The 21,099-nt window shown below is 48.9% G+C and overlaps 1 protein-coding gene across 7 annotated transcripts in view; it reads left to right on the top strand.

Annotated features, from left to right (window-relative positions):
• The window catches only part of CABIN1 (calcineurin binding protein 1), a 150,893-nt gene that overhangs the window by 14,172 nt on the left and 115,622 nt on the right, over window positions 1-21,099 (top strand). For all 7 annotated transcript variants that reach the window (XM_025474719.3, XM_049101520.1, XM_025474720.3 and 4 more), the window contains 10 exons: window positions 2,801-2,935; window positions 3,836-4,016; window positions 8,473-8,602; window positions 10,004-10,153; window positions 12,835-13,121; window positions 14,379-14,547; window positions 17,057-17,193; window positions 17,902-18,119; window positions 19,413-19,491; window positions 20,282-20,469. In XM_025474719.3, coding sequence (XP_025330504.1) covers window positions 2,801-2,935; window positions 3,836-4,016; window positions 8,473-8,602; window positions 10,004-10,153; window positions 12,835-13,121; window positions 14,379-14,547; window positions 17,057-17,193; window positions 17,902-18,119; window positions 19,413-19,491; window positions 20,282-20,469 — 1,674 coding nt within the window. The remainder of the gene's footprint in view (window positions 1-2,800; window positions 2,936-3,835; window positions 4,017-8,472; window positions 8,603-10,003; window positions 10,154-12,834; window positions 13,122-14,378; window positions 14,548-17,056; window positions 17,194-17,901; window positions 18,120-19,412; window positions 19,492-20,281; window positions 20,470-21,099) is intronic.

Raw genomic sequence — 21,099 nt, 5'->3', positions numbered from 1 at the left:
GGTAGAGTGGTTCTTGGTGCAGAGTAAGAGCTCTGTGTCGGGTATTTCATTACATTCTCTTTATAACTACTCTGATGACAAGGTGAGGGTCACTGTCCCCATTTGACAGTTGTGGAAATGGAGGCTTAGTGAGGTGTTGATAGCTCAGAGCCACCCAGTTAGTGAAGCATTAGAACCAGGATTGGGACCCATGGTTTTCTGTTACTTAATGATCCTGGTGGCAACACATTTTGGCAAATGCAGTTTAGGTGATAGCCCGTGAGCTCAGGAAACCTGTGTAGGTGCTCCATGGTCTTTTGAAAAACATAGCTGGAGGAAGGGGCTGGGAGAGCAACATAGAGCCATGTTGAGGGCACAGATATGGTGGGGAGGGGCAGGCAGGGCAGGACTCAGTGATCTAGCATGGGGGCCATGCAAGTGGCAAGTGAGTTAAACCTGAGTTGGCTGGCTCATGGAGATGTGTGTTGCCTGGCGGTTTGAGAATGAGTCTCAACTTGAAACTGATTTAGGAAGAATTATGTTTCATTAGGAGGAAAGGCTTTTGTTTTCAAGTACCCAGACACCAAACACAGAGACATGCAATAAGGAAGCAGACAGACTCCAACCATGGGCATTTTCTGGAATGTGGTCCTTCCGTTGGGCAGTCTCCTCCTCTAGGAAGGCAGACACTTGTGTCTGAAGCCCCCCCCCCCCCCGCCCCCGGATAGTTTTCACCACAGATGAGGCAGAATGCTAACTTAACTTAGTTCTCACTGTCAATATGAGGAGTCCATCCCTTCTCTCACTCGTGTTCGTGTTCCTAATTGGATGTCAAGTTTCTCTGGTGCTGGTTATAGTGTCTTGGAATGAGGGCTGTGGGAATTGTGACCTGCCCCTCCCCTGTTAGTAGGAAGTGAATGAGGGCCCAGAGATGAAAAAGACTTTTTTCTACTTTACTGAGCTCCAGCCACAGGCCAGGGGCTGCGTGTGTTTTAGGAGGGAGATCTTCCCTCAGCCCATGGTGGAGTGGTCCTCAGAGGTGTGAGTGGCTGAGCAGAGCACCAAGTCAAAAGAGTGATGGTCGGGCGTCAGCCTTGTAGTCCTAGGGGTGTCCACCTCTCTCTGTATCACTTTTAGCCTTGGAAGACTTCTGTAGTACTCCCCCCTTGGCTTATAAAAGTAAAACGTCATTGTAAACAGTTGAAGCATACAGAAAATGTATAGAAAAGTTTCTTTTCACATTCATCCTCATCGGTATACGTAATATTAAACTAAACTATGTAGTTGCAGTCTCACAAACACTTGGCATAAATAGGCCCTGGAACACAGCTGGCTTCTAAGAAATGGATAGCTTCATTGGGGAAGCTTGTTGGGGTGAGCCTGTCATCTCCCATGGGCATCAGCGTGTCTGTCAGGAGTATGGAGAGTGGTGCTGAATACAGCTGATTGGGTGGAGGTTAGTTATGAGAGCTTCTGCTGTTTGTGTGGACACACTGGCTAGTCTCTGAGGTAGACTCACATGGCCTCTATTAAAGAGTTCACACCAGTTTTTGAATAGTTCTTACCTGGAGAGGTGAAGGTACCTAGTATCCAGCCTTGATCAGCCTGTTGTTGGGGATATTTCTGCAGTATAAGCCAGACAACAGACGAAGATAATGAATGAAGTTTGATTTGAGCTTTTTAGTCTTCTTGTTGGGATTCCTTAAGAGTTCTAGGATAGATTTCTTGGATTAATCAAGGGGTACTTCCTGAAGGTTGCATGTCCGCAGGTCTTACTTGTTCTGACCATGAAGAATGACATGTGAATGTGACCTGTCCCAGGACAAGGCTGAGATATGGACCTACCCCTGGAAAGAATTTCTTTGTGCCACTGAGCTTTTCTGTTAGAAAATATTTTACTGGGACACCTGGGTGACTCAGTGGTTAAGCGCCTGCCTTCAGCTCAGGGTGTGGACCTGGAGTTCTGGGATGGAGTCCCACATCAGGCTCCCTCCATGGAACCTGCTTCTCACTCTACCTAAGTCTCTGCCCCCTCCCCCCTCTCTGTGTCTTTCATGAATAAATAAATAAAGTCTTTAAAAAAAAGAAAATGTTTTACTTTGTCCTGTGATTAGAGCAGTAGTTTTCCTCATCAGTGGCGTCTTAGAAGTGGTAGGGTTTTCTAAGAGGTTTCATAAAAGCTGTAGTGAAATAACTTTTAATAGAAAACATATTTATAATCTTTATGCTCTTTTGGCTTACTTGTACTTTTGATACTTAGGTAGGATTTACTGCCCTTAAAATGCAGAGGTCCTTGGGGCACTAACTTTTTAGTTAAAGTAACTTGTTTACAGTCATATGAGTTATAGAGTTGGGAGCTCAGCCTCCTGACTCCTAATCCGGTGCTCTTCCTGCTACAGAATGTGTAGAGATGTATAAATTGGATGTCTGGGTACCTCTAGACCCTGCCACTGTCCCCAGGTGGCCTTCTCATGCCCTGTCCTCCCTCTTCAGCCCTGCTTTGGGGGAGCTGAGGGCTCTAGGCTTGACCTTTCAGGCATGGCCTTACCAATGAGGAGGGGTCCCTCTGTCTCTTTTGGTGCCCAGACTATCTATAAACTACCTTGTGGTGGTCTAGCTTTCCTTCTCTGTCTGCTTGGAGCTGGAGGGGTCCTCCAAAAACATCTCGTATAGTGCTTTCATTTTCTAATGGAGAGTGGCACCAGACTGGGCCAAGGGCCTGCAGTAGAGGCCAGCCAGGAAGCCATTTGTCCTGCTCATTGCCTGCCAAGGCTTCAGGGCCTAGGTGTCATTCACTCTTGAACTCTTTTTTTGTTCACAGGCAGTTTCATCTGGTGATGAGAAAGAAGGGTTGAAACATCCTGGGCTGATGTTGAAATATTCCACATATAAGAACTTGGCCCAGCTGGCAGCCCAGCGAGAAGACCTGGAGACAGCTATGGAATTCTACTTGGAGGTGCAATTTTTGCAATGCTTAGCTTGGGTTTTTGAAAGCTTTTGGTGGAGGGGTGAGATTGTGGTCTTGTTGGCTTAAAAAAAAAAAAAAAGAATTTGTAGTGGCGCATCACCAAGCTGTGGTTCCTGAGACCCTTACCAGCTGACAATAGTGAGTTCAAAAAGAGCAGGGGCCTGCATATGCCTTGTTCTTTTGCCACTCAGGGCATGTGTGGCCATGGTGAGTTGCTTACTCGCTCCTGGTCCAGGTCTACACCAGTATAGTGGGCATAGTAAGAAAGAGGGTGGTTGTGAAAAATGAATGAATTGGTACGTATACAACTACTGAGAACACAGCCTGACCCTGGCCCTGTACCTGCTCATAACAGTATTGCCATGATCTCTGTGCTACCCACACTGTCTCTCTGGGCACCTCTGAGATGCCAGACACCACACAAACTGCTTTCCACACATGCACTAACCATATGTCATCTTGCAGGAAAGGTGTCTTTATATTCATTTTAGTGATGAGGGGACTGAGGCTCAGGATCTCACTGCCAGTCAGTGTAGGAGCAGGGATGTGAACTGAGGTCTGTCTCCAGATCCCATAATCTTTCTAGAATCCCACAATTTAAAATTAAATAAAAAAATTTAAATACCACAAAAATATTCCACAAATCCCATTTTCTTTTAATGGTACTTTCACTTCCTTTATCAAATATGTAAGGAATACAGATGTTCAGAATAATAAATTCTGTCAAAAAGATGTTCTGAATTTGATAAATTGGTTCATGTAACTTATGTTTGCCATTTTTCTGGGTGGTTTGAGTGGCTGGGTTGATGCTTTGCCCTTTTACCATGGATGCTGGCTTAGCAAGAGAGCCAGCTGACTGAGCTCGTGTGTCCTCTGTGCTGCTTCCAGGCAGTCATGCTGGACTCCACAGATGTCAACCTCTGGTACAAAATTGGACATGTCGCCCTGAGGCTCATCCGGGTCCCCCTGGCTCGCCATGCTTTTGAGGAAGGCCTGCGGTGCAATCCTGACCACTGGCCCTGCTTGGACAACCTCATCACTGTCCTGTACACCCTCAGCGATTACACAAGTGAGTCAGGTTTGATGACTCTCTCCCATGTGCTGTGTTTTTGGGGACAGAGAAGGGAGGGCATCTTGGGTAAGTTGAAGACCAGGTTAACACTGAAGGGCTTTCTGCCCAATTGTTGGGAAGGGAGATGACTTTGCATTTCTGCTTTATTGCATGGGTCTTTCTCACTCAATTGAGATTTCTTGACTGCAATATAGTGATAGGTAGCATGTTCTCTGAGTGGTTTTTCCCTTTGCTTATCTCATTTTCTCCCTGCACTGTCCCATTCTGTGCCAGCCTATTTCTATAACTCGCTGACAGATGACCTAACAGCTTCAGGTTGACTCCTGGTGTTGGGAACCTCACTACCGCTTCTTTTTTTTTTTTTTAAGGATTTTATTTATTTATGAGAGGCACAGAGAGAGAGAGGCAGAGACATAGGCAGAGGGGGAAGCAGGCTCCCCACAAGGAGCCCGATGTGGGACTTGATCCTGGATCCCGGGATCACGCCCTGAGCCAAAAGCAGACACTCAATCGCTGAGCCACCCAAGTGTCCCTGGAAACCTCACTACCTCTTAAGGCAGTCCGTTCCTTTGTAGAGCAGCAGGGCTACTTCTGCTAGATGGAGCCCTATCTGCCCTCCAGTTGCTTAAGCTCCAGCCTTGCGGTCTGCTCTGCAGAGAACACTTTTGTTCCTTGCATGGGCTTGTCCTGAGGCAGGCACTGATGAGGTGTTCTAGGAGTCAGCCTCTTCTGGGTGTCCTCTGAGGCTAGGGTAGAAGGAGGCTTTTCAGGAGTACTTGGAGCAGTGCTGAGCGCAGTGGGAGCCCAGGGCTCTGTGAGCTGACTCTATGCTGCAGGCTGGTCTGGTGTGTGAAGGTGCTCTATACCTGCTTGGGCCGCATTACTCTTTTTAGGACAGACATACCAGTGAGCACTTGATATTGCTTTCAAGGTTTAGGCCTGGAAGACTGGCGAAGACGTTTTCCTTCCCTTTTTTATTATTTATTTGTTTGTTTAAAGATTTTATTTATTTATTCATGAGAGACACAGAGAGAGGCAGAGACACAGGCAAAGGGAGGAGAAACAGGCTCCATGCAGGGAGTCTGATGTGGGACTTGATCCTGGGACTCCAGGATCATGCCCTGGGCTGAAGGCAGATGCTCAGCCGCTGAGCACCCAGGAGTCCCTCCTTCCCTTTTATAAAGACAAATAGTGCGAAGCATTTTGAGAGACACTATGCCCTGCTCACCCTTCCCCACCTCCAGTTCTCCACAACTACTTTTTAAATCTCATTAACTGAGGTAACACACATACACACACACACATACACACACACAGAGTAAAGTGCACAATATTTATATGTGAAATGTGTGAAGTTGCAGAACATTTCTAGAGCCCCAGAAGGCACTCTGCTTTGGGTCCCATTCTGGTTATTACCACCCTGGAGGTGACCTTGATTTCTCCCTTTTGTCACCAGAGATGAGCTCTGCTTCTTGTTGAGGCTCCTCTAGGTGGTATCAGTTGGCGATGTATACTCTTCTCAGCCTGGCTCCCTCAGCTGTGGTTTTCCTGTCCATGAACGCACCCAGCCAATCCCTGGGATCTCTTTATTCTGTGTTGTCTGTTATGTGTGTCTGCACAATTTGACCATTCTGTGCTTGCAGATTGGGTCATTTCCAGAGTTGAGTTCTTGCATAACACTGCTGTGAATGTTCTGGTGTACATCCTCCACTGGACATAGCACTTGTTCTGGAGTGCTTACCCTGGTTTTCACACTCACCAGTAGAAATGTGATAGTGCTTGTGAGGTGCCCTTTGGACTCCCACAGCTTTTCCTCCCGAGTGGTGTTTAGACTCCTCTTGGGGAGCTTTTCCGACAGCTTGGGTGTCGCTTGAGGTGGAGAGTCTTTTGTCCTGCCTTCCTTTCCCCAGCTACCTGGTTTAGTTCTTTGCACCCCTCTCCCATGATAGAAGTTGTACTTGGTAAACTTAAGTCCTTGGGGGAAAACAGGCCTGAGGGACTGAACGCTGCTCTATCTGGAGAACCCTGACTCACTCTTTCTCTCTTTCTTTCTTTCTTTCTTTCTTTCTTTCTTTCTTTCATTCATTCATTCATTCATTCATTCATTCATTTATTTATTTATATTTTTAAATTTATTAGAGAGAGAGAGAATGACATAAGCAGAGAGAGCAGGCTCCCTAGTGAGCAGAGAGCCAAACATGGGGCTTGATCCCAGGACCCTGGGATTATCCCCTGAGCCGAAGGCAGACATTTAACTGACTGACTGAGTCACCCAGGTGTCCCGTGGCACACATTTATTGATTTCAGTACGTGTGTGTGTGTGTGTGTATGTTTAACTAGACTCACACCCAGTGTGGAGCCCAACTTGAGGCTTGAACTCACAACTGAGGTCAAGACCTGAGCCAAAATCAAGAATCAGACACTTAATGACAGCCACATAGGCACCCCAGACCTGACACTCATTTATACTCCAAAGTAGGGATGCCTAGGTGGCTCAGTGGTTGAGGGTCTGCCTTCGGCTCAGGGTGTGATCCCGGAGTTCTGGGATCCAGTCCCACATTTGGCCCCACGAGGAGCCTGCTTCGCCCTCTGCCCATGTCTCTACCTTTCTCTCTGTGTCTCTCATGAATGAATAAATTAAATCTTAAAAAAACAAAACAAGACTCCAAAGTAAAAGCAGCATGCTAAATTGACTCCCAGTGGCATTTATCCACTTGAGATGAGTAGGCAGGGTGCTTGGGACTTCTGAGGCCTTCCTTCTGTTGGAGTGCTGGTATAGTACAGCTAATGTGGTGAGCTTTACTGCAGCCAAAACACTTGCTGAGAGCCAGCATCATCAAATGCTCAAGGCCTCCTGGTTTTTTCTCTAGGTGTCTCTGATGGCCACTCTCATGTCCCACTGTGGTACCAGAGAAACTGTTCTTTGTGTGGAGCAGGAACTCTGGGCCATCTGTGCAGATGTTCAGTCAGCAGCTTGCTGGGCTGTGCTGGGAGCACCCAGTCCCCTCCTGTTCACAGGTTGAATAGCCTTCGTGTGCCTTGCGGGGGGCAGTGTTGGTACCTGTGGAGCTTTGGGACCAGGCTCTGCTCTCTCCTTCCATGGTACTTTAGGACACCATTTCTTTTTGTCTCTCAAGGCCTCCATGCCTACATCTCTACTTTTCCTTCCTCCTCACCCCTGGCTCCTTTGGTTATTCTTTTTTCTTTTTAAGATTTTTTTTTAAAGATTTTATTCATTTATTCATGATAGACATAGAAAGAGAGAGAGAGAGAGAGAGGCAGAGACACAGGTAGAGGGAGAAGTAGGATCTCTGCAGGGAGCCCAATGCGAGACTCGATCCGGGGACCCCAGGATCACGCCCCAAGCCAAAGGCAGACGTCCAACCACTGGGCCACCCAGATTCCCTGTCTGGTTATTCTTGATAAAAGTAGCTGCAGTCTATCTACACTCAGACTGCGAAGCTGAGCAGGACACACTAGTGTTCCCAGTGCCCAGTCAGAGCAGAGCTGATGCTTGGCTCTACTGTATTGTTTCCCTGTGTGCTTATCGATTAGTCCTGGTGGCACCGGGCCTGCTGGGGACTTACAGCAGTCATGTCTATCAGAAGCTGTTCCCATTTATAAATGCCAAAGGCTTTCCTAATTCACATTGCAGCTCTGCTTCGTGACTCCTTGCTATCCCATTTTTTTTTCTGTGTTGCTTTGCCTATTACTGTCTACACTCCTAGAATTCCTGGAGAAGGCATAGGTTTTCCAGATCATTGATTTGAAAAGGCTCGTTGACGTAAATGTCTTTAATTTTAGGCAATAATTTTTTCTGGTAAGAACATTTTACGAAAAAGAGAAAGAGAAGGAGGAAAATTAGAAAATGCAAATAAGCAAAAGGAGCAGAAACTGGTTTTATGTGTACAAATGGAGTAACACTATGTGGCCTATTTGGTTTCTTGTCTTTTCCCTATGCCATCTTGTGGCCTTCTTTTTGGTCAGTGAGCACACCTCTGAACCATTTATACAGTGGCTCCTCAGCAACCCAGTGTGTGGACTGGGAAGCTTTCCTTGACCTGGCTCCCTTGGTGGGACACTGAGTGCTTTTCTGATTTTTTGAAGGCTCTTTTCCAGTTAGCTAATAGCTAATCACTGTGAGCCTGAAGATTTTTGCAGCAATTCCTAGAAGTGGGTTGTTGGGCCAAGAGTCTGTCTGTGCGTAATACCTGTGGCTCTCCACAAAGGTCATACAGTCTGTCCTCGCCCAGCAGCATTTGGGTTTGCTTCATCTGCTGTGGGTAGTACTATTTGCAGGATCTTTCCTGATCGAATCAAGTAAAGTGGTATCTTGTTATTGTTTGCCATCATATCTTTGATTTCATAGTAGGGATGTTTTCTTGGTGTTACCCGGTAAGGCCAGAGGTTTGGGGTGCACACTCAGAAATCATATTGTTTCTTTCCTTGCCAGCATGTCTGTATTTCATCTGCAAAGCTTTAGAGAAGGACTGCCGATACAGCAAAGGATTGGTTCTCAAGGAAAAGATCTTTGAAGAACAGCCTTGTCTCCGGAAGGACTCCCTCCGAATGTTTCTTAAATGGTGGGTCCTACTTCCTGTGCTGGTTCTGCATTGCCTCTCTCCCACAGCAGTGTGTGCTTGGTGGATATCAGGAGGCATGTGCACCTCCTTCCCTCAGGTCCTGATCTTCTGGCAGTTGGGCCCCAGTACTTCATCCCCCACTGTACCCCTCACCTGGTTTTGCCTATTACTCACCTGTGTGCCTCATCATGGTGGTGCCTCCTTGGCTCTCTGCTGCCCACCTTTCCCACTGCCCTGACAGTTCTTGGCATTTACCAGCTCTCCTCTGGGTGTTTGTGGTAGCCTACTGTCTACCTTGTCTCCTCACCACCCACCATTTCCCTTTTCAGGGCTTTGCTCCCATGCTTCCCAAGTTCAGTGTCCCAGATATGACCTTGACACCCCTGCCTTGCCTCTAGGACAAAGCTTATGTTCCAAGCGTCACCTAGAAGATCCTTTATAATCTGTCCCCCTTAGTTCTTCTCCTTGCTCCTATGTCTCCCTCCCCCAGGAGAAGACTGCCCTAGGTCCTTGACAAATTCCAGACTTGGCCTCATTGTGTACTGTCCTATCCCTGTGCCCTGAAAGGCTATCTTCCCACCTCTCTACCTCTTGTGCCATTGCTCCTTCTTCATATTCCAGCTCCCAGGTCACCTCTGGGCAGCTTTCCAAACTCTGACTGTCTCCCTCCCTCCACCTTCCAAATGAACCAACTCTTCTATCCCCTGGTCCTTGGCCCCTGGAACTCAGCTGGTGAGGAGTTAATGGTTATTTATCTTCATGTCTATCCCTCATAAGACTGTATTTCTTGTTCAGATCTGTCCTGATGGTACTATCTTAAGAGAGAGAGATTAGATGGAAAAATAAATCTATAAGCTTGTGGCTTTGTGGTAGACCCTGCTCAGAGGCATCAGCACAGCCTGGGGAAGGAGGGCAGGTATTGCTGGGCCACCTCAGGTGGATGTGTTTCTGTGTGAGGGCACCTGAGGCCTCAAAGCCCCTATCCTTTCTGTAGTTTGGCTACAGCAGGGACTTTGGTGAGCCTAGGTAGTCTGATGACTTTTTGGGCTGGGCAGGATGCGGAAGTTATATTTTTTAAAAGTTCTCTGTAAATAATTGAGAGCAAGGTTTTATTTTTCTGCGGCTTTCTGACGTTACTGTGATCTTGTTAATACACATGAAAAACGTTTGCTCAGTTTTGAATTGTAGAGGGAACAAAGGATATTAATCACTTCTATTGTATATGGGTATTAAGAATGCTAATTACTGCCCTTAGAGGCCAGACTCAAGGGGTTATTTTATTTGTAGGAAGAATTAATACAGATTAAAGGGTATTAACTTAACTGCATCCCTGTCTGTAAAATTTCAGCCTTGGTCCTAGTTTGTAACAATGTAATTTCTCTTTGTCCTACACGCTTTTAGTGACATGTCAATCCACGATGTGTCGGTGAGTGCAGCTGAGACCCAGGCTATTGTAGAGGAGGCCCTGGGGCTGCGGAAGAAGAGGCAAGCGCTGACTGTGCGAGAGAAGGAGCCAGACCTCAAGCTGGTGCAGCCCATCCCCTTCTTCACGTAGGTTGTCTAGGTCTCTGGGGTTGCTGGGTCAGCCGGTAGGCCTTGCTAGGAGGGAGAGACCCTGAGGCCTGACCCTGGGCTGATGGTGTGAGTGGGAGCTGGATGCATGTTGGACAGACACCTACGGGTGTGCACTTGTTGACTGCCAAGAAGCAGGCCAGGTGTCTCCCAAGTACACCCAGTCGAAGTCTCTCTTTGCTCTTGGTATTCTTGATGCCAGCCACCTGCCACATCCCTCCAAGCCCCCTCTCAGTCTGCCCTTCCCAGTGAGGGAAAGGAAACTAATATTTGCTGAGCGCTGGACAGGAAACTGGGTTCAGAGCAGTCAGCTGGGTCAGGAGCCCTGGGCTCCCTAGATGAGACGTTTGTGAGTTTGGGAAGGGCCCTGAGTGCCTCCTTGTTACAGGGAAGGAGGGGAAAGCCTGAGAACACTGGAGAGGGCTGGAGAGGATCCTGGTTATATGACTAGAGAAGCCATCAAGGCTGTCCTCATGCAGGGTGAAGGCCAAATGGAAGCATGAGGGAGATGGGCTCAGCTGGAGGAAGCATTGCTTGGGAGTGAAGTCTGGGATTGATTGGGTTACTAGAGGAAGAGTGCAGAGAATCTCTCTCTCTGAGACGGAAAAGGTGGGGCTTTTAAAATAACCATAGTCTATCGTAGGGCTCAGCACACTTCTCTTGCAAAGGACCAGATGGTAAAAGCTTTAGGCTTTGTGGGCCAGGAACCATCTCAGTTGTGTATTCTCCTCAGTTGTATATTCTCCTCAGGGTGTGTGTGTGTGTGTGTAACAACCCTTTAGCTGGCTCTTAGATTATGGGCTGTACAAAACAGACTGTTGGTCATGGTTTGCCACCCTTGGTCTATTTTGTGCCCACTAAAAAAGGTATGAATAAATGAAATTGGGTACTTAAGGCATTAGACATAACCCAGCTGTGAGCAAATTCTTCCTTGTGTGCATGTAGCTCTTACTGAAGACAGGGAAAGAATAAGTAAGAGATCATCCTTTCCAGTCCCAGGAGCCTCCATTTGGTTAGATTCTGGATTTTAGAGCACCTTCATTTCCATTCAGTCTGCAGTACTTACTGGATGCTGGCTCTATGCCAGGCATTGTGCCCTGTGCTGGGGATTCAGCATGGTGGGCCCGGTTCTTCTCTGCGGTGATCTGAGGGGTAGTCAGTCACCCAGGAAAAAAGGCACATGCTCCAAACAGATGAGCCCTTTGATGAGAGGAGCACAGCACCTTGGGGGGAGCTCATAATGGGGTTTGCATTGCTTTAGGGGTCAGGGAAGGCTTAGGTGGTGGAGCTAGAGTCTGACAGAGGAGTGGCATTGACCAGAGAGGCTGGGATGTGGGTGAGGGCCTTTTTTTTGGTCAGAGAGAAGCTTATGCAAAGGTCCTGTGGTATGCAGGAGTATGATTTTGTTTGGCAGAACTGAAAGAAAGCTAGCATGGTGGGAGTGTAGGGGTGGGGGGTGGGGATGTGAGATGAGGCTGGGTCAGTTGACTGGGTCAGGCCATGCAGCACCATGTAGCTGAGGGTGTAGTTTTTAGCCTGAGAGCTTGGGAAGCCATTGAGAGAGGGGTGGATGGATCTATCACGCCACACCGTATCATACCATAGCACAACCTATAACATGAGATAAAACATGAAACGAGAGACATTCTACAACATAACACACTACACCACAATAAAATGCACATGTGACACAACATATCATGGCATACGACATAGCATATGATAAAACACTCAGTGGTCTTGGTGTGTAGGGACTCACTGATATGACCCCATTATCACTGAGATGTTGGTCCCAAGAGGCTCTGCCTAAGGGCCCATTCAGCCCCTTTATTATTTTTTTTAATTTTTAAGTATTTTATTTATTTGTTTAACAGAGAGAGAGAACACACAAGCAGGGGGTGCAGGAGAAGGAGAAACAGGCTCCTCGCTGAGCAGGGTGCCCAAGGCAGAGCTCCATCCCAGGACATTGGGATTGTGACCTGAGCCAAAGGCAGATGCTTCACTGACTGAGCCACCCAGGGACCCTTTAGACCATTCAGCTCCTTTAGCCCACATCCCAGCCCGGCCCTCTCCCCTACCTCACCTGCCAAAAAGGAGGATTAGTTGGCCTCAGAGAGATGCTGTAGGTGATTTAAAAATTGGGCTTTGTAGGGAAGGAGCTTTTTTTTTTTTAATTTTATTTATTTATTCTTGAGAGACACACACACACACAGAGAGGCAGAGACACAGGCAGAGGGAGAAGCAGGCTCCATGCAGGAGACCGATGTGGGACTCATTCCCTGGTCTTCAGGATCACGCCCCGGGGCTGAAGCCGGCACTAAACCACTGAGCCACCGGGGCTGCCCTGGGAAGGAGCTTTTGAAGTGAGTCAGTGGTTCTCATGCCTTCCTGATGGAGTCTGAATGTGCCTGACACTGGGGTGGCCGGGTGAGGGGAGGAGGATGCTGGGTCTAGCTGCCACTTGGTCTGCTCCACCTCAGTGGTGTTAGACTGCGGAGTTTGTCTCCAACAATGATGCCAAAATCATGAGCTCTCCCGCCTGCTATCATGGAGATGGCAGCCACGGGCTCGGTCTACTGCCTCTCCACAGGCCTGCTGGCCCTATGGTTGGAGCGCCCAATGCTGGGTGCAGACCAGGGGTAATTACCCTCTCCTTGCAGCTGGAAGTGCCTTGGAGAGAGTTTGCTGGCCATGTACAACCACCTCACCACCTGTGAGCCCTTGCGGCCCAGCCTTGGCAAGAGAATTGACCTCTCTGACTACCAGGACCCCAGCCAGCCTCTGGTGTCTTCTGTGGTGGTGGCACCTGTCAGCGTGATCCAGCCAAGCCCCGTCACTGCCAATCCGGCTGTGGCAGTTGCAGAACCTGTGCTCTCCTTTGCCCCTGTGGCTGCAGCCAGTTTCCCTCTGCACAGTCCCAGCCTGCTGGAGACTGGTGTCCCTGCAGGTGAGGATGCCTCCTGGGGTCAGCTTTTGGGGAGGCCCCATTTGCTGGACTGGGGTGAGTTTTGGGGTCCCTGGCCTCTCCAGAGGGATGGGTCTCGCTGATGCTTTTAGCCCGAGGTTAAGTGGGAGCACCTCAGCCCTGCAGGTGGGGAGGCCCAGCCAACTCATAGGCTGTGGCTGGTCAGGGGCCCCCTCAGCGGTGAGGCACCCCGAGGGAAGGGGTCAAGGGAAGGGGTCGGAGCTCAGGAATGCAGCTTCTTGGGATTGCTAAAGTCCTGGGTGGTCAGTCCTGGTTTAAGGGTTGCTCTTCTCGCTTGTGACACATGGGGCAGCGGGGCCCTCTGCTGGTTCTGCTCTGCTGTGGGCCATGTGCCATAGCCCCAGGCCCTGCTGTGAACGGACATGGAGTTTTTTGACCTTAAAAAGTCAGCAAAGTTACCACTGTATGTGGTAGTATATTTTTTAATGGTTTTACTGATTTTTATTTTCAATGAAGTTGTAAAAAGATTTCAGACAGGGCAGCCCGGGTGGCTCAGCGGTTTAGCTCCACCTTCAGCCCAGGGCGTGATCCTGGAGACCAGGGATCGAGTCCCACATCAGGCTCCCTGCATGGAGCCTGCTTCTCCCTCTGTGTCTCTGCCTCTCTCTGTCTCCTGTGTTTCTCATGAATAAATAAATAAAATCTTAAAAAAAAAAAAAGATTTCAGACAAAAGTTCCCAAGCCTTTTCTTGATTTCTGTGTCCCAGAAAGAAAGAATATCTGGCAGTTAAACTTCTGAATGAACATGTATGTGGTGGTTCTAACTTTTTTTGCTTAATCATACATGCACTCCTTTGCTGTCTCTATACTTTCATGTCCCGTCATTGGGTACTCAGAAGGTCCTGTGTGGTGGGTAGAGTCCGTGTCGCCACCACATGCTCTGTCCTGTCCCAAGTACATGCACGGAGGTGCCAGGGGCTCTCCCAGCCAGCCAGTTGGAAGGGCGGGGGCCGGGAATGTTTGAGACCCTCCTGTGCTATAGCTGTGGAGCATAATCTTCAGATCGGGCTTGTGCATTTTGTGTTCGAACAAAGTGTGAGTTAAGTGTTTTGACTTTGAAATGAACTTAGGAGTTAAAAGATGGGAGGTTTCTTGAGTGTCAGAGATAAAGATAAAACACACTGATAGAGTTAGAAAATTAGGGGCACTGATGTGCCTGTGTGGTGCATTTTCTTACCCCTGTCCCTTGTAAGATTTCAGTTTGTACTCTTTGTGAAGGTGATGTTTCTGGGGGAGATAAATCCAAGAAAGGAGTAAAGCGGAAGAAGATTGCGGAAGAGAGTGGAGAGACAGCGAAGCGGCGGTCTGCCCGTGTCCGGAACACTAAGTGCAAGAAAGAAGAGAAGGTAGACTTCCAGGAGCTTCTGATGAAGTTCTTGCCGTCCAGGTACCGTGCACACTTTTTCTCACTTGTGACAACAAGCAAACCTCCAAACCTCCAGCCGATAACACTGATAAAGTTTCTCTTTCCATCAACTCCCACTCCTCTGGGCACCTCTTTTGTTTTCCTATGACATCTGTGCCAATAGCCAAAGCACAGATCTCACTGGATTGGGATCATGAGTTTTTCTCACTTATCTTCCCTCTGAACTTCCTGAAAGCAGGAACCATGACTTATACATCTTTCAGAGGACCAGATACTCCCTGGGCCCTCAGGAGATGGATGGATCACAGAGCTAGAGGCCACTCACTCATGTCTTCATGCACACACAGACACCCACTTGCTGTGAGGCCTAGGGCTGCTGCTGCTTGGTTGCAGACTCTGGGAAACCCCACAGAAGGGAGCACCCATTCTGTTTTCAGGAAGAGTGTACGTGCTTTGTTTCTCTAGGCTCAGTAGGATTCCCTTGAATTCTGAGAAGGAGGAAGACAGGCTTGTAAATCCTCCCTTGCTTTCACCACATCTTAGTGTTCTCAGAGAAGCCTTATGAGAGAAGGGTCCAGGTTGCTCCTAACTAGAAGGGGCCTGGGCCCTCATGCTCGTTACGTCAGTTTTTGCTAGCCCTCCTGCTTTTTGTCCTTGCTTCCTCAGCTCCCCAGAGGTCTAAGGCCCTCGATTCCTGAACTATCCTGGCCACCATTGTTTATGGAGCCCCAGTGCTTGGCTCCTCACCTGCCTCCTCCCCTGCCCTTAGCTGAGTGGAGAGCGCAGTTCTGTTTCTGCTGCTTCATCATCTTGCTGCCATCTGACATTTGGTGGACACATTTCTTGTCTGCTGGGGCTTCCTCTCCTATCCCCTGTAGCTTTTTATCCCTTCACAGTTACTGGAGTGTAGTTTAGGAGGTAACCATGTGTGTTCAGTATGCGTCTTTAACTAGGAGTCTTTAGCTGGTGGTTTGGCCTGTGATTTATTTTTAGGGGTGACAACATTCATGTGCAGGAGAAGGAGTCAGAAGCTTCAGATGGATTATGAGTCCACTTTACAGCAAGATTCTGAATTTTCCTCATTTGTTGCCTTTCTTTCTGGGGTGAAAGTGAAGCACTAAGAAGTCAAGGTTGTTCTCTGTAAGTGGAGGATGTGGTTGGTTCTCCCTGATAAATTCCTCCTCTGGGTTAGTGCCAGGAGCAGGTCTCCCTTCAGGAGAGCTGCAGGATGGAGCGGTGCCATCCTGTTGATGATGCCAAGGGGTCTGAGTGACCCATTTCTCCATCTTCCCCTCAGTCCTGCTTAAAGGGTCATACCCTCTTTTTTTTTTTCCTAAGTTTTTTTTTAAATTAGAGAATGAGCGAGAGAGCACAAGTAGGGGGAGTGGCATAAGGAGAGAGAGAAGCAGACTCTCCTCTGAGCAGAGAGCCTGACATGGGGCTCAATCCCAGGACCTTGTGATCATGCCTAAGTCGAAGGCAGACACTTACTGAGCCACCCAGGCACCCATAAAATTTTTTAAAAATTAATCTCTACACCCCACGTAGTGCTTAAATTTACAGCCCTGAGATCAAGAGTTGCATGTTCTACCTACTGAGCCAGCCAGGCGCCCCTTTTGGCCTCTTTATGTGGAATGTCTTTTGCCTTCTTTAATTGTTGGTTTCCATGTCTGCTTCTTTGAACAGCCAGGCAGGAGCAATGTGAGAGCTTGCCCAGAGTAGCCACCCTGGGGGGCTGTGTGTAGTAAATGAAGCCATTGAAGAGTGCCCTGTTTTATGTGTTTATGCTGCAGGGCTTCTTGGTTGAGGGGAATCTACAGGATGGCCAAAATATGGTCCTTGAGAGGTGCTGAAAGAATGGTGCTCTCCAGACCCCAGGCTTTGTGGGGAGCCACGGAGCCATGGACGGCCCAAGCTCAGAAGGGCCTTCTGTGCCCCATACTCCCCTCACCCCCACTTTCTCCTTGCTTGCTGGGCTTCCCTCAGGTCTTAGAACGTACCTGGTGCTCTTCTGGCCTGTGCCTCTCCACCTGCCCCTGTGCTCCTTCTTTGCATGACCAGCCCCTTCTCCACCATTATCAGCATGGACATTATCCCCTCTGAGAGGCCTTCCTGACTCAGCTCTCTAAACTTGGTCTCCTGTGACCCTCTGTCTTAAGCACTCTGTGGTGCTTGGTCCTTATTTGGGCTCTTTGTTTTTTGTTTCTGTTTATTACCTTTCACTCTCATTTAGAAGGTAAGTTTACTGTGGGCAGGGTTTGCCACACTAACAGCTGAATTCCAGTGCCTGGCACATGCTCAGTAACCAACAATTCTGTTGGTGGAATGAATGAATGAGTGAGTGTCTAGACTAGATGCCAGCTTACAAAGGCATAGAAAGAGGCAGAGCCTCCTAGAGGCCTGGATTCTGGATTCTTCCCTCCATTCACTGATTGGCATCTGTCTTTTCATTTCTCTAATTGGGAGAATTCAAGTGCTTATGTCAGGATATGTTGGTGTGGCTTTTGTGATTTTGGTGTGTTCCACGCAGGCTAAGAAAGCTGGACCCGGAGGAGGACGATGATCCCTTTAATACCTATGAAGTCCAGTCAGAAGCCAAACTGCAAAGCTTCCCAAGCATTGGGCCTCACCGACTGTCATACGACTCAGCTACATTCATGGAATCTGGTAGGAATTGAGCAACTTGATCATTCACTGTTGAGAATTCTTCCTCCCATTTTTTTTCCCCTAAAGATTTTATTTATTCATGAGAGACACGCACAGAGAGAGGCAGAAACACAGGCAGAGGGAGAAGCAGGCTCCATGCAGGAAGCCCGATGTGGGACTTGATCCTGGGATCCCAGGATCACTCCCTGAGTCAAAGGCAGATGCTCAACCACTGAGCCACCAGGCATCCCTCTTCCTCCCATTATCCTATAGCCTCCTTAGGTTTTGTTCTGGGGTGATATTTAAAGCATTATCAGGGGTTTGCCTGAAGTTATCTTGGGCCTGAGCTCTGTGGTCAGCTGGGAGGTCTGCTGAAATGTCTAGGCTCGTACTTGACTGGGCTCCCTGAAGGACGTGTGCTTCAGGCCGAAGCCAGGGGCATGGCTTTGCAAGTCAAATGCTCATGACACAGCTGTTGAGTGTGCATCGTGAGGCAGCGCATGCAGGTTGGTCCTTCACTACCCACTTAAAACCTGGAGGTTCAGAGCAGCTTGTTCACAGCCAGTGAGGTAGGGACCCAGCAGCCTGGCCTCAGCACTGCCACGTGGGAGGATGTGGGTGCTCTCCTGCCTTTCTCCCTGCCCTGCCCCACACCTGCCTCTTTCTTCCAAAGAACACAGGAGGGCATGGAAGGTCCTTCATTCAAGTTAATTGTTTCTCCCTGGGCAGAGAAGCAGGATGTGCATGCATTCTTGCTGGAGAACCTGACCAACGGGGGCATCCTGGAGCTGATGATGCGCTACCTGAAGGACATGGGCCATAAGTTTCTGCTGAGGTGGCCACCAGGCCTGGCAGAGGTTGTGCTCAGCATCTATCACAGCTGGAGGAGGCACAGCACCAGCCTCCCCAACCCACTGCTGAGGGACTGCAGCAACAAGCACATCAAGGTCAGGTGGGCGGGCAGCCTTGTGAGGGCTGGGACCAGGGAGTGGACACATGGACCTTCTGTGGGTATAGAGTTGCTGTCATATTGAGCCTACTTGGTTGCATCCATTTGTGGGCCTGGAACCTGGGCCTCTGGGGAGTCATGGGACCCTGGTGACCGAGTGGAGCTTGTACTTGGAGGTGAGAATGGCACAGGGCTGTTAGAAGGCTGTTGCCAGGTGAGTGACAGTAGTGAGAGTGGGGTGGAAGGTTCTAGAGGTAGAGCTGACAGGATAAGCTACAAGTGGGGGGCGAGGGAATGAGACAGTGGGCAGGGCTTCTAGGGCTAGTGGTGGGGTGGTTTACCGAGATGGAGGAGAGTAAGTGGAGAGGGTGCACAAAAGTGAAACATATGGCTCTGTTTAGGTGCCAGAGACTATTACTGATTTTTTTAGTGGGTGAGAAAATAGAAGTGCAGAGGCTAAATAGGTTGCTTAGGGAAGTGGTGGGGGCCACTGGCAGTAGGGGGCTGACCCATGCTCAGGCCCTCCTCCCCCACCCCTGCTGACTGCACCCCACACTCCAGGCTCCCCCATTCAGTGCTTCCTGAGGTTTAAAGGGACACTGAATACTCTGGTCCCCTTCTCCTGTTACAGGAAGAAGGCTGGGTGCCAGGGAGGTTGCACTGGGAGCCTTTAGGGCCCATCTGGGTGGTCTTTCTGGCTGGGGCACACAAGGTAGAAGAGCTCAAGGGAGTTGACTGGTCCTTAGGGCCATGAAAGTCCATGCTCCCTCCACAGGAACACGTCAGGGACTGCATCCTGCCAGCTGGTGCCCATTAGGCCTGCTCCCTCAGGGCAGTGTGGAGTGGCTGATGGCAGGTGAGGCTTTGGTCTCTCCAGGCAAACCAGGTTGATTATTTCTCAGCTGTGTCCACTTGGCAGGCGCCTCCTTATTGCTGGACCTCAGCTTCCTTGTGACTGTGGAGATGATGCCTGACCCAGCCACTTTTAAGGCTTGAGTGCTGGGTGCAGCATCTGGCCTGGCATTTGGCAGGTGACAGAGCTGCCTCTTCCATAGGGCAGTCCCTTAGGACTGAAGACAGGTCTCCGTATCCTCCCAGGTCTTGTCCCAGTGTAGATCCCTGTGCCTCTTTTTATGTCCTGGCAAGTAGCCACTGATTAGAAAAAAAAAAGTAGGTTGAAGAAAGAATGATATCTTTATCAAAGTAAGTTTTACTTTTATTGCATCCCACGCCTCATCCTGTGATGACTCTTTGTGACTCCATTCCTGACCTTCTGGTGCCTGTCCTGCAGGATATGATGCTGATGTCTCTCTCCTGCATGGAGCTCCAGCTGGACCAGTGGCTGCTGACGAAGGGCAGAAGCTCGGCAGGTAGGAGGCATTCTGTTGTCTGTGGCAGGATTAATTTTCTCAACCCTCAGCATCCAGGAGGAAACGGGAGTGGGGAGCCTGAGTCATGGAATTGAGATTTACATCTGCAGTGGGCACATTTCCTGGGTTGGAGTGTTGGACTAGGGAAAATCCAGGGTCCCAGAGAAATCCTTTGGATGGATCAAGAAGTAGTTAGCTGCAGCTGAGCCCCCAGAGGGAGCCACCTGCTTGGTTTTTCTGTTATTCAGGATTGAAGGAAGTAGGATCTCCAATTTCTCAAGTTATAACCTGACACTATGTGTCCCAATAATTTTCCTAGATGATAAGAATCATTCTGATTTTTATTTGTTTATTTATTTTTAAAAAAGATTTTATTTATTTATTCATGAGAGACACACAGAGAGAGGCAGAGACACAGGCAGAGGGAGAAGCAGGCTCCATACAGGGAGCCCGTTGTGGGACTTGATCCCGGGTCTCCGGATCACACCCTGGACTGAAGGTGGCGCTAAACCGCCACCCGGGCTGCCCAAGAATCATTCTGATTTTTAAACCACTACTGGTGAACAAAGTTTAGTATGTAAAATGAGGGCCCTTGGGGTCTCTGCATCTGTCTGATTTATCTGACTTCTCTGATGCTTGCCACTTAAGGGGCTGTAGGGCTCCATGGGGCTCAGAGCACTTCTGGATACTAAAGCAAGTGTGACGAGGGCTAAGGGCTACCTCTAGGGAGCAGAAGGGTGTTTGGAATGTGCACATGAAGTTGACTTGTTCTGGCCTGAATGGTTTTCAGTGTCTCCTCGGAACTGCCCTGCTGGTGTGGTGAATGGCAGGTTTGGGCCTGATTTTCCAGGAACCCACTTCCTGGGTGACCTCCTGCAGCTGTCATTTGCCTCATCCCAGCGGGACCTGTTTGAGGATGGCTGGCTGGAGTTTGTTGTCCGTGTTTATTGGTTGAAGGCTCGGTTCCTCGCACTGCAGGTTGGTTCTGTGGTTGGCATTCCCTGGCACCCAAAGGGAGGGAAGAGAGCTGGACATAGTGTTAAGGATATGTGTGTATGTGCACCTGTGGCACCTGCTTAGCACTGGGCTCAGGGTGAGGAAGTGGGATGTAGTGGGGAATTTTCAGGTCTCAGATATCTCAGCATGGCCCCCACTCCATACAGCAAATCAGCATGACCACAGAGCTCTGGAAGGGATTTCCTATGCCTCCTGTAGACTTCCTCACTCAGGTTTGCCTTGGGGTCTTGAACCCCCTTGCCTTTGTTTTCCTGAGAAAGCCTAAATGAGTGCATAAATTGATGCAGAGCTTTTTAGAAGGAAAAACCACCCGTCTTGCATGAATTCTCAGAACACTTGCCCTCAGAGCCTGGTCTGGGTGGCCAGAGTGGACTGACTATTACCTAGCAACTCACATTGTGGTACCTAGTGCACTGTGGTAGCATGGGTAAAATTGTCATAGTTGGTTCTGGAATTAGGACAGGTCTAGGCTCTAATACTGGCTCTGCTATTTATTTGCTCCTCATCTTGAACAAGACATTCAGCTTTACTCAAGCATCCTCAGTGTCTTCATCGGCAACATAGAGTTAACGATACCTTTCCTTAGAATTG

Source organism: Canis lupus, chromosome 26 (genome assembly GCF_003254725.2).
Source record: "Canis lupus dingo isolate Sandy chromosome 26, ASM325472v2, whole genome shotgun sequence".
NCBI lineage: Eukaryota > Metazoa > Chordata > Mammalia > Carnivora > Canidae > Canis > Canis lupus.
The sequence above is the reverse complement of the archived record's forward strand: the minus strand, read 5'-3'. Positions and strand labels throughout refer to the sequence as shown.